We start from the raw sequence: 12,385 nt of genomic DNA on the forward strand, positions 1-12,385 counted from the left end.
TTGGTCCCTTAACAAGTGGGAGGCACATATGCAAACTGTTGTAATTCCTACACCGTTCACCTGATTTGGATGTAAATACCCTCAAATTAAAGCTGACAGTCTGCAGTTAAAGCACATCTTGTTTGTTTCATTTCAAATCCATTGTGGTGGTGTATAGAGCCAAAAATGTTAGAATTGTGTCCATGTCCCAATATTTATGGACCTGACTATATGTGAAGCGCTGCGTACATTGAATAAAAAAAATAAATAAAATGAAAATTTTGGCAGGCGTTTCACCTCGAACCCCCCAGTTGCCTTTACAGTGTACGGAAGGGCCCGAGGTCAGGAAAGATGACGTCATCCCGTAGACCCCTGACTCTAGTCTGCTAAAATTGGAAGTCTCTTTCCATCAGCTGCAGGCAGGATGGCCCCCCATGGAGACCATACGAAGGGGGATATGCTCACGTACACGATGCGTGTTACTTCCATGTCTTTGTTAATATCTGGAAATAAAAACCGTCTGTGTGACCGCAAGCTAATTTTACAGCAGGCGGTGAGAGAGAGGTAGAAGGGGGGGGGGGTTACAATAACCCGGCATTCCTCGAATGACCCCAAATTCCTGTCTGGCGGTGTTATCGCAGGCACGCGGCGGCCTGATTCCAATTACACAGACTTCTGTAATATCTGTAATATTATCTCATAACCCGCCCGTCTCCATCAGTTTTATTTCTAAAAATACACATTTTTAAAAAAAATTTGATCCTATAGGTTCCCTCCCCCCCCCCCCAGGACTGAGAAGGATGACCTTGGAACAATTCAGGACGATTGAAGTGCTGAAAAAAGTTGAGTGAAAACAGGTCAAACTTTATCAAAGTGATGAGAGTTCTCAGCAAAGTTTTTTTTTTTTTAATTTTGACAGCGCGCTTACATTTTTTTTCTTTGGTGAAGATCAAATTTAAACATCAAATCACATCCAAGCAGCAGGGAGCTGTCATTTGTTAAATTTGCACTTCAGGCAAGGTTTGGGGTAATTTTGTTTGTACGTCTATATATAAGCGTATAATCTGGTGTTCAACTTTAGGATTTATTACATCATTAAAAATATTTCATTTAAATTGTAATAAATATTACAAATATTTAAGTTAATATTTAAAAAAAAAAAAATTAAATAAATATTAAAGTAAATATGTAAAAAAAATACAAATAAAAAATAGAAAACCAGCCACTTCAGAGGGATTTTGTCTGGTCGTCTATATATACTGTAAGCGTATAATCTGATGTTCAATGTAAATATTTATTTAATGGATTTTAAAATATTTAATTTAAATTGTAATAGTTATTACAAATATTTAAGTTAATATTTAAAAAAAATAATTTAAATAAATATTAAAGTATAAATGTAAAAAAAAAAAAAATAGAAAACCAGCCACTTCAGAGGGATTTTGTTTGGTCGTCTGTATATACTGTAAGCGTATAATCTGATGTTCACTGTTAAGATTTATTTATTGGATTTTAAAATATTTCATTTAAAATGTAATAGTTATTACAAAAATTTAAGTTACTATTTTAAAAAAATAATTTAAATAAATATTAAAGTAAATATGTAAAAAAAATACAAATAAAAAATAGAAAACTAGCCACTTCAGAGGGATTTTGTCTGGTCGTCTATATATACTGTAAGCGTATAATCTGATGTTCAATGTAAATATTTATTTAATGGATTTAAAATATTTAATTTAAATTGTAATAGTTATTACAAATATTTAAGTTAATATTTAAAAAAAATAATTTAAATAAATATTAAAGTATAAATGTAAAAAAAAAAAAATAGAAAACCAGCCACTTCAGAGGGATTTTGTCTGGTCGTCTGTATATACTGTAAGTGTATAATCTGATGTTCACTGTTAAGATTTATTTATTGTATTTTAAAATATTTCATTTAAATTGTAATAGTTATTACAAAAATTTAAGTTACTATTTTAAAAAAATAATTTAAATAAATATTAAAGTAAATATGTAAAAAAAATACAAATAAAAAATAGAAAACTAGCCACTTCAGAGGGATTTTGTCTGGTCGTCTGTATATACTGTAAGCATATAATCTGATGTTCAATGTTAAGATTTATTTCATGGATTTGAAAATATTTAATTTAAATTGTAATAGTTATTACAAATATTTAAGTTAATATTTAAAAAAAATAATTTAAATAAATATTAAAGTATAAATGTAAAAAAAAAAAAAATAGAAAACCAGCCACTTCAGAGGGATTTTGTCTGGTCGTCTGTATATACTGTAAGCGTATAATCTGATGTTCAATGTAAATATTTATTTAATGGATTTAAAATATTTAATTTAAATTGTAATAGTTATTACAAATATTTAAGTTAATATTTAAAAAAAATAATTTAAATAAATATTAAAGTATAAATGTAAAAAAAAAAAAATAGAAAACCAGCCACTTCAGAGGGATTTTGTTTGGTCGTCTATATATACTGTAAGTGTATAATCTGATGTTCACTGTTAAGATTTATTTATTGTATTTTAAAATATTTCATTTAAATTGTAATAGTTATTACAAAAATTTAAGTTACTATTTTAAAAAAATAATTTAAATAAATATTAAAGTAAATATGTAAAAAAAATACAAATAAAAAATAGAAAACTAGCATCTTCAGAGGGATTTTGTCTGGTCGTCTGTATATACTGTAAGCGTATAATCTGATGTTCACTGTAAATATTTATTTAATGGATTTAAAATATTTAATTTAAATTGTAATAGTTATTACAAATATTTAAGTTAATATTTTAAACAATAATTTAAATAAATATTAAAGTATAAATGTAAAAAAAAAAAAAATAGAAAACCAGCCACTTCAGAGGGATTTTGTCTGGTCGTCTGTATATACTGTAAGCGTATAATCTGATGTTCACTGTTAAGATTTATTTATTGGATTTTAAAATATTTCATTTAAATTGTAATAGTTATTACAAATATTTAAGTTAATAGTTTATAAAATCATTTTCTACAAACATTTCCTGCTTAGAATGGACCTAAAAGGGACAATATTGTAAATAATTTACCAAATGGAAGTACTTGTCAGTGTCCAGGTCTTTCGCTGAAACAAAAAAAGACAAAAAAGCCTTTAAGATTAAAAAAAACAAAGAAAAAAAAAAAAAAAAATAAATAATCAAAAACAAAAAAATAATTAAACAAAAAAAACAAAAAAAAAAAAACAAAGAAAACACAGTTAAAAGAAAGCCTGCTCAGGTAATCTATATTTTCCATCACTCACTGCAGCCAGATTCAGCAGGTTTTTCACAAGGCTCTTGAGCAGACCTCCCACTGAGGATTCCAGTGAGCAGCACACCGGATGCAATTTGTGCAGTCGGGGCCGTTGGGGTGGTCAGGATGCTGGTCGTCACATGAATTTCTTGATTGATTCAGAAAAGGACCCTTATGCTCTGTGTGGAAGCAGTGGTCCCTCTGCAGAGATGCGATACACCCCCCCCCCTCCCCCGCTGAGTCAGACCCAGGGGTGGACTGATCATTTTGGAAACTCGGTTTCCGGTGCGTTTTGCACCAGTGAAAATAGACATGTGACTCAAAAAAACGCACCAAAAACATAACCACAGGTGTGTTTCTGCTGCATCTTCCATTCATTTTAATGGGGAGGTGCATTTTTTTTTTACCGCACCAAAAATGCAGCAAGCGGGGCAATGATCCTGCAACTGCTCGGTGTGAGCGTTCCACAGAATTTAATGGTCATGCGGTTTTCTTCCACTTTTTTTTTTAATGCAAAAAAGTGTGAAAGCTCCTCCCCTTCAGCCTTGGAGTTGTAGCGGCTCCTCCCCTTCAGCCTTGGAGTTGTAGCGACTCCTCCCCTTCAGCCTTGGAGTTGTAGAAGCTCCTCCCCTTCAGTCTTGGAGTTGTAGCGGCTCCTCCCCTTCAGTCTTGGAGTTGTAGCGACTCCTCCCCTTCAGTCTTGGAGTTGTAGTGACTCCTCCCCTTCAGCCTTGGAGTTGTAGCAGCTCCTCCCCTTCAGTCTTGGAGTTGTAGCGGCTCCTTCTGTTCAGTCTTGGAGTTGTAGCAGCTCCTCCCCTTCAGACTTGGAGTTGTAGCGGCTCCTCCCCTTCAGTCTTGGAGTTGTAGCGGCTCCTCCCCTTCAGACTTGGAGTTGTAGCGGCTCCTCCCCTTCAGTCTTGGAGTTGTAGCGGCTCGTCTCCTGGACTGGAATAGCTTCCTCTGATGTCACTGCACACTGTGAGCTTCTCACAATGTGCATTAGAAGCTGCAGTAAGTCAGATAGAGCTCCGCCTCGTTGCCAGGCTGGAGGATGTCCAGCATCATCAAGGCCTTTCCTCCCCAGCCTGACTGTCCCTGGCCCCGCCCCTTTCATGAATTACGTTCTTTCAATCAATATCACATGCCCTGTTTTCAGCAAGCTATGCACAGCACTCTGATGCCCCCTGCTCCCCCTTCAGCCATAATCTGCCTGCATTGCATAGAGAACTACAGAGACCCAGTGCTACCATAGAGCACACAAAGAAAAGAGAAGGATTTGATATAGAAACGTCATTAATGTGGATGAAGGGGGTGGAACCCAGGAGGATAAAACTTCTGCTTTGAAATCAGAGCCAATCAGAATGTGTCATATTTGACGGAACTGAACGCCGTTGTCGCAGCCATTGTGCCCCGCCCGGCCATGTGATTCTCAGCTCACCTCGCCCCAATGTGTTATCTCTCTGGTCCTTCAAGCTCATGGCCAACGAAGCTCCATCACAGACCTGTGAGACGGGAAAACAATGTCAGACCGACATTTACTGCACACTGTGGGCTCGTCCTATACAGTCCCACTACTCCACGTGACCAGGGAATGCAATCAGGGCCGTGGAGAAGGGGGGACCCCCAGTCCTCCAGTACGGGGCCCAGGCAGCTGGGTGATTCGGATGTGGGCAGAGGGGGTGATCGGCACGGTGGTGGTGGTGGGGGGGAGGGGGTCAATGACTGGAACCGATCCCCTGTATGGATCTCTGAAAGCCGGCTTCTTCTCCTCTCCCTCCCGCTGCCTTTCAGCTGCTGCAGAGAGAGCCATACAGGGGATTGGTTCCAGTGACTGACCCCCCCACTGCACCCATCACCCTCCCTGGGTACAACACATGTTCCCTCTGCTGCCCTGGCCCCCCTGTGTGCCCCCACCCCCGCAGTGCTGCCGACTTCCCTTCCCATCGGCAGCTGCAAGCACACAATAGGATCCTTCAGAATGGAGAGTGGGGGAAGGGTCCAGGAAATATGTCACATTTACCAGCCCCTTCCTTTCCTGAATGAACAAAATGAGTGATCAGTACCAATTGCTTGCTGTGTTCATTCATAATTGAAGCCTAGTAAACTGTGCTTTTATTTGCGGAGGGGGGCCCTGTCATGTTGGCTGTATGGGGCCCCGTGGTATACGAATGTAGGGTCCAGGGAGACCAGATATAGTGAATGCAGGGTCCGGGGAGACCAGATCTAGTGAATGCAGGGTCCGGGGAGACCAGATATAGTGAATGCGGGGTCCGGGGAAAGCAGATATAGTGAATGCAGGGTCCCGGGAGACCAGATATAGTGAATGCGGGGTCCGGGGAGAGCAGATATAGTGAATGCGGGGTCCGGGGAGACCAGATATAGTGAATGCAGGCTCCGGGGAGAGCGAATATAGTGAATGCAGGGTCCGGGGAGAGCGGATATAGTGAATGCAGGGTCCGGGGAGAGCGGATATAGTGAATGCAGGGTCCGGGGAGACCAGATATAGTGAATGCGGGGTCCAGGGATAGCGGATATAGTGAATGCAGGGTCCGGGGAGAGGGGATATAGTGAATGCGGGGTCCGGGGAGAGTGGATATAGTGAATGCGGGGTCCGGGGAGAGCGGATATAGTGAATGCAGGGTCTGGGGAGAGCGGATATAGTGAATGCGGGGTCTGGGGAGAGCGGATATAGTGAATGCGGGGTCTGGGGAGAGCGGATATAGTGAATGCGGGGTCTGGGGAGAGCGGATATAGTGAATGCGGGGTCCGGGGAGAGCGAATATAGTGAATGCGGGGTCCGGGGAGAGCGGATATCGTGAATGCGGGGTCTGAGGAGACCAGATATAGTGAATGCGGGGTCCGGGGAGACCAGATATAGTGAATGCGGGGTCCGGGGAGACGAGATATAGTGAATGCACGGTCCAGGGAGAGCGGATATAGTGAATGCGGGGTCCGGGGAGAGCGGATATAGTGAATGCGGGGTCCGGGGGGAGCGGATATAGTGAATGCGGGGTCCGGGGAGAGCGGATATAGTGAATGCGGGGTCCGGGGAGAGCGGATATAGTGAATGCGGGGTCCGGGGAGAGCGGATATAGTGAATGCGGGGTCCGGGGAGAGCGGATATAGTGAATGCGGGGTCCGGGGAGAGCGGATATAGTGAATGCGGGGTCCGGGGAGAGGGGATATAGTGAATGTGGGGTCCGGGGAGAGCGGATATAGTGAATGCAGGGTCCGGGGAGAGCGGATATAGTGAATGCAGGGTCTGGGGAGAGCGGATATAGTGAATGCAGGGTTCGGGGAGAGCGGATATAGTGAATGCGGGGTCTGGGGAGAGCGGATATAGTGAATGCAGGGTCTGGGGAGAGCGGATATAGTGAATGCGGGGTCCGGGGAGAGCGGATATAGTGAATGTGGGGTCCGGGGAGAGCGGATATAGTGAATGCAGGGTCCGGGGAGAGCGGATATAGTGAATGCAGGGTCTGGGGAGAGCGGATATAGTGAATGCAGGGTCTGGGGAGAGCGGATATAGTGAATGCAGGGTCCGGGGAGAGCGGATATAGTGAATGCGGGGTCCGGGGAGACCGGATATAGTGAATGCAGGGTCTGGGGAGAGCGGATACAGTGAATGCAGGGTCTGGGGAGAGCGGATATCGTGAATGCGGGGTCCGGGGAGAGCGGATATAGTGAATGCAGGGTCCTGGGAGACCAGATATAGTGAATGCGGGGTCCGGGGAGAGCAGATATAGTGAATGCAGGGTCCGGGGAGAGCAGATATAGTGAATGCAGGGTCCAGGGAGAGCGGATATAGTGAATGCGGGGTCCGGGGAGAGCGGATATAGTGAATGCGGGGTCCGGGGAGAGCGGATATAGTGAATGCAGGGTCCGGGGAGAGCGGATATAGTGAATGCGGGGTCCGGGGAGAGCGGATACACTGAATGCGGAGTCCGGGAGAATGGATATAGTGAATGCGGGGTCCGGGGTTTAGTAACACTTTATTGTTTGGGGGGGTTTGGAAGGATCAGTGATCATGTGACCATTGTGACTGCGGCATGGGTACAGATCTGAGTGGCTGTATTTCTGTATTCAGGTTGGGCAGTTGGGGGGCGATAGAACCACGGCTCAACCACCTGCTTTTACTGACCCCTGGCCACCCATCACAATTGACAGTTCTTATGGGAAACTTTTCCACATCTTAATCAAGCCCTGACGAAGGGGGTTGTTTGGCCCCGAAATGCGTTGGAAACATTCTATCTTCTTGTTGCCTCATTTTGTGGACTAATGGATGTTTATGGACTCATAAGGTGCCGACCAACCAAATGACAAAGGATCTGAGTCCAGCGCTTCATATTCATCTTTTCTGATACATTTAGCTGGCAGCAGGATATTGAGGAGTCCACGTCACTATAATGGTTCCCAACGCGTTTCAGGGGCCAAACCACTCCCCTTCCTCAGGGCCGAACACCACAAAATGGACTTCAGAGCATGTTTTACTATAATGATCTGCACAGCCTGACCATGAATGGACCTGAGGGGTCAGTGTTGGGATCAATGTGGTTAATGGCGGTACCTTGTAATGTGACAGCGTGTTCAGCTTCTTCCTTCCGTCCTCCATGAGTGACGTATCATCCAGATCTCGTAGGATGAAGCGTTGGGAAATGGAGGCGAACCATTCTGCAGAGGAAGAAGATGTAAACGTGAACGCCCGAACATGAACGGCTCGTTGTCGATCTTCACCGTCTCCGCCTTCCGCACCGCCAACGATTTGGATTTAAACTGCTGTGTGTGGCCACCCTGAGCAAGGAAAAACATAGCGCATCTTCCCTGATGCTGCCAGAGCCTCCACTGATCCTTTGTAGGCTGTGCTGTCCGATAATTGTCATCTGTCCCCGCAAAACAAAAAAAATTCACTTCCTGTCTTGGTGTCACCAGAAAAGGAAGTGTGGGTAAATCTCCCAACAGCAATAAAAAACCTGACAGAGGCTCCAATCCTTCCTCACTTGTATCAAAACTAAAATGAAACTTTTGTCTTTGGACCTGAGCTTTAATTCCAAAGGTTGATTGAGGTTTGCCGACTGATTAAAATCAATTAACAGGGCGGGACAAGGGGTGGGTAAGAGGGGCAGGTGCCCAGGGAGCAGTGATGGTGGTGGGAGGGGGGGGGACCCTCACCACACACAAGGTCCGGAGCAATGGCTAGAAAAACAGTGTCAGTGGGAGGAATAGTGCCCCATCATTGGTGTCAGTGGGAGGAATAGTGCCTCATCATTGGTGTCAGTGGGAGGAATAGTGCCCCATCATTGGTGTCAGTGGGAGGAATAGTGCCCCATCATTGGTATTAGATGGAGGAATAGTGCCCCATCATTGGTGTCAGTGGGAGGAATAGTGCCCCATCATTGGTGTCAGTGGGAGGAATAGTGCCCCATCATTGGTGTCAGTGGGAGGAATAGTGCCCCATCATTGGTGTCAGTGGGAGGAATAGTGCCCCATCATTGGTGTCAGTGGGAGGAATAGTGCCCCATCATTGGTGTCAGTGGGAGGAATAGTGCCCCATCATTGGTGTCAGTGGGAGGAATAGTGCCCCATCATTGGTGTCAGTGGGAGGAATAGTGCCCCATCATTGGTGTCAGTGGGAGGAATAGTGCCCCATCATTGGTGTTAGTGGGAGGAATAGTGCCCCATCATTGGTGTCAGTGGGAGGAATAGTGACCCATCATTGGTGTCAGTGGGAGGAATAGTGCCCCATCATTGGTGTCAGTGGGAGGAATAGTGCCCATCATTGGTGTCAGTGGGAGGAATAGTGCCCCATCATTGGTGTCAGTGGGAGGAATAGTGCCCCATCATTGGTGTCAGTGGGAGGAGTAGTGCCCCATCATTGGTGTCAGTGGGAGGAATAGTGCCCCATCATTGGTGTCAGTGGGAGGAATAGTGCCCCATCATTGGTATCAGTGGGAGGAATAGTGCCCCATCATTGGTGTCAGTGGGAGGAATAGTGCCCCATCATTGGTGTCAGTGGGAGAAATAGTGCCCCATCATTGGTGTCAGTGGGAGGAATAGTGACTCATCATTGGTGTCAGTGGGAGGAATAGGACCCCATCATTGGTATCAGTGGGAGGAATAGTGCCCCATCATTGGTGTCAGTGGGAGGAATAGTGCCCCATCATTGGTGTCAGTGGGACGAATAGTGCCCCATCATTGGTGTCAGTGGGGGGGAATAGTGCCCCATCATTGGTGTCAGTGGGACGAATAGTGCCCCATCATTGGTGTCAGTGGGGGGGAATAGTGCCCCATCATAGGTGTCAGTGGGAGGAATAGTGCCCCATCATTGGTGTCAGTGGGAGGAATAGTGCCCCATCATTGGTGTCAGTGGGAGGAATAGTGCCCCATCATTGGTATCAGTGGGAGGAATAGTGCCCCATCATTGGTGTCAGTGGGGGGGAATAGTGCCCCATCATTGGTGTCAGTGGGAGGAGTAGTGCCCCATCATTGGTGTCAGTGGGAGGAGTAGTGCCCCATCATTGGTGTCAGTGGGAGGAATAGTGCCCCATCATTGGTGTCAGTGGGAGGAATAGTGCCCCATCATTGGTGTCAGTGGGAGGAATAGTGCCCCATCATTGGTGTCAGTGGGAGGAATAGTGCCCCATCATTGGTGTCAGTGGGAGGAATAGTGCCCCATCATTGGTGTCAGTGGGAGGAATAGTGCCCCATCATTGGTGTCAGTATGAGGAATAGTGCCCCATCATTGGTATCAGTGGGAGGAATAGTGCCCCATCATTGGTGTCAGTGGGAGGAATAGTGCCCCATCATTGGTGTCAGTGGGAGGAATAGTGCCCCATCATTGGTGTCAGTGGGAGGAATAGTGCCCCATCATTGGTGTCAGTGGGAGGAATAGTGCCCCATCATTGGTGTCAGTGGGAGGAATAGTGTCCCATCATTGGTGTTAGTGGGAGGAATAGTGCCCCATCATTGGTGTCAGTGGGAGGAATAGTGCCCCGTCATTGGTGTCAGTGGGAGGAATAGTGCCCCGTCATTGGTGTCAGTGGGAGGAATAGTGCCCCGTCATTGGTGTCAGTGGGAGGAATAGTGCCCCGTCATTGGTGTCAGTGGGAGGAATAGTGCCCAAGAACACAGATGTCACACATTGCATCTTACCGGTCCTCATGTGTGGTGGGTGAATTTGTTTTCTTTTTTTTTTATGCTTTTTTTCCCCCTTTACTTTCACCTGGTTATGCTGTCAGTAACATCTTTCCTGTTCAAGGGTGACAACCCTCCCTGTACTCTGTCTATGGAGAAGCGGCGTTGTCACTCTAGAACAGGAGGTGTTGTTTAGATTGGAAATCAACTCCCGCTCACTTCCATAATACACGGGGAGGGGAGGTGGTCTGTAGTCCACAGGGGAGGAGCAGTCAGGGCTGGATGAGAGAACACGCGGACGGCGACACTCACCCAAATCCACATCCTCCACCTGAGGCCACTGAGAATAGGGCAGGTTCTTGCAGAATGCCTCCAGGATCTTCTCTTTGCATTGGCTGATGGTGTCGGTGTCCAACACGCGCACGCTCAGCGAGTCCATGCCGCAACCCTGGAACGACACGTTGAGGTTCTGCCAAGAGAGGGTGTCAGAGAGAGTTACCCGGGATGTCTCTGCCGGACACAGAATACCAAACACCCCAGACTGGGCGTCATCAATGGCCTTCCCTTTACAGCCCAGTCACACTTATGCGACTTGTCATGCCACTCTGGGGTCCAAAGTCACATGACAAGTCGCCCCCCCCCCATGTTTCCCAATGAGTACCATATATATCTGTGTCGCAGCGACTTCAAAGTAGTTCCTCCACTACTTTGGTCCGACTTTCATGTGACGTGAGGGCCATAGACTTCAATGTAAACCCTCCAAAGTCGCATGATAAGTCGCCCCCCCCCCGCCGCATGTTTCCCAATGGGTACCATACATATCTATGTGACCTCAAAGTAGTTCCTGCACTACTTTGGTCCATGTGACTTGATGGCCATGGACTTCAATGTAAACCCTCCAAAGTCGCATGATAAGTCCCCCCCCTCCCATGTTTCTCAATGGGTACCATACATATCTATGTGACCTCAAAGTAGTTCCTGCATTACTTTGGTCCATGTGACTTGATGGCCATGGACTTCAATGTAAACCCTCCAAAGTCGCATGATAAGTCGCCCCCCCCCCTCCTATGTTTCTCAATGGGTACCATACATATCTATGCGACTTCAAAGTAGTTCCTGCACTACTTTGGTCCATGTGACTTGATGGCCATGGACTTCAATGTAAACCCTCCAAAGTCGCATGAAAGTCGCACCTGAATGTTGTACATGCGACTTGTACGCGACTTTGTACAGCAGAAACAATTATGTTCGGTCAAAGCCAAAGTCGCACTGTAAAGTCGCAATGAAAATCGCAGGATTCTGAAGTCGCACAAGTGTGAATGGACACTTGCTCCATGCTGTCTGCAGAAGCAAGTTGTCTCTTGACTGCATATTCCTGTCAAAAACTGATTCCTGACTGCCTCTGTGAACTGCTGGAGAGAAAGCCAAGCACCAGGCGGAAGGTGGGACATACAGGGAAAATGAGCTGCTGATTTCTACCTGTTTCAAGAGACAACCTAAGTTAGTAAGTATTCAGCAAGAGCTCTTTTATTTGTTTCTGATTGGCTGTCTCTGATGAAATACTGGAGAGAAATCCGAGCACCAGGCAGAAGGAGGGAAACACAGGGATACAGACAGCTGACTTGCATCTGTTTCTAGAGACAACTCAGCTAGTAAGTTGTCTCCTGGATACATTCAGCAAGAACTTCTCTACTTGTTTCTGATTGGCTGTCTCTGATGAAGTACTGGAGAGAAATCTGAGCACTAGGCAGAAGGTGGGACATACAGGGAAAATAAGCAGCTGATTTCTACCTGTTTCGAGAGACAACCTAAGTTAGTAAGTATTCAGCAAGAGTTCCTTTACTTGTTTCTGATTGGCTGTCTCTGATGCACTGGAGAGAAACCCGAGCACTAGGCGGAAGGAGGGACACACAGGGATACAGGCAGCTGACTTGCATCTGTTTCAAGAGACAACTCAGCTATTACGTTGTCTCCTGGATACAATCAGCAAG

The 12,385-nt window shown here is 45.5% G+C and overlaps 1 protein-coding gene across 1 annotated transcript in view; it reads right to left on the minus strand.

Annotated features, from left to right (window-relative positions):
- Positions 1-12,385, minus strand: part of PLXND1 (plexin D1) — a gene marked incomplete at its 5' end in the record, with an annotated part of 120,189 nt that overhangs the window by 23,539 nt on the left and 84,265 nt on the right. The window contains 4 exons of the mRNA XM_089663338.1: positions 3,062-3,096; positions 4,702-4,765; positions 7,831-7,934; positions 10,707-10,863. Of these exons, the coding sequence (XP_089519464.1) occupies positions 3,062-3,096; positions 4,702-4,765; positions 7,831-7,934; positions 10,707-10,863 (360 nt within the window). The remainder of the gene's footprint in view (positions 1-3,061; positions 3,097-4,701; positions 4,766-7,830; positions 7,935-10,706; positions 10,864-12,385) is intronic.

This window comes from Staurois parvus, unplaced genomic scaffold, assembly GCF_062004578.1.
Source record: "Staurois parvus isolate SC_StPar_1 unplaced genomic scaffold, SC_StPar_1.0 ptg001670l, whole genome shotgun sequence".
Taxonomy (NCBI): Eukaryota; Metazoa; Chordata; class Amphibia; order Anura; family Ranidae; genus Staurois; species Staurois parvus.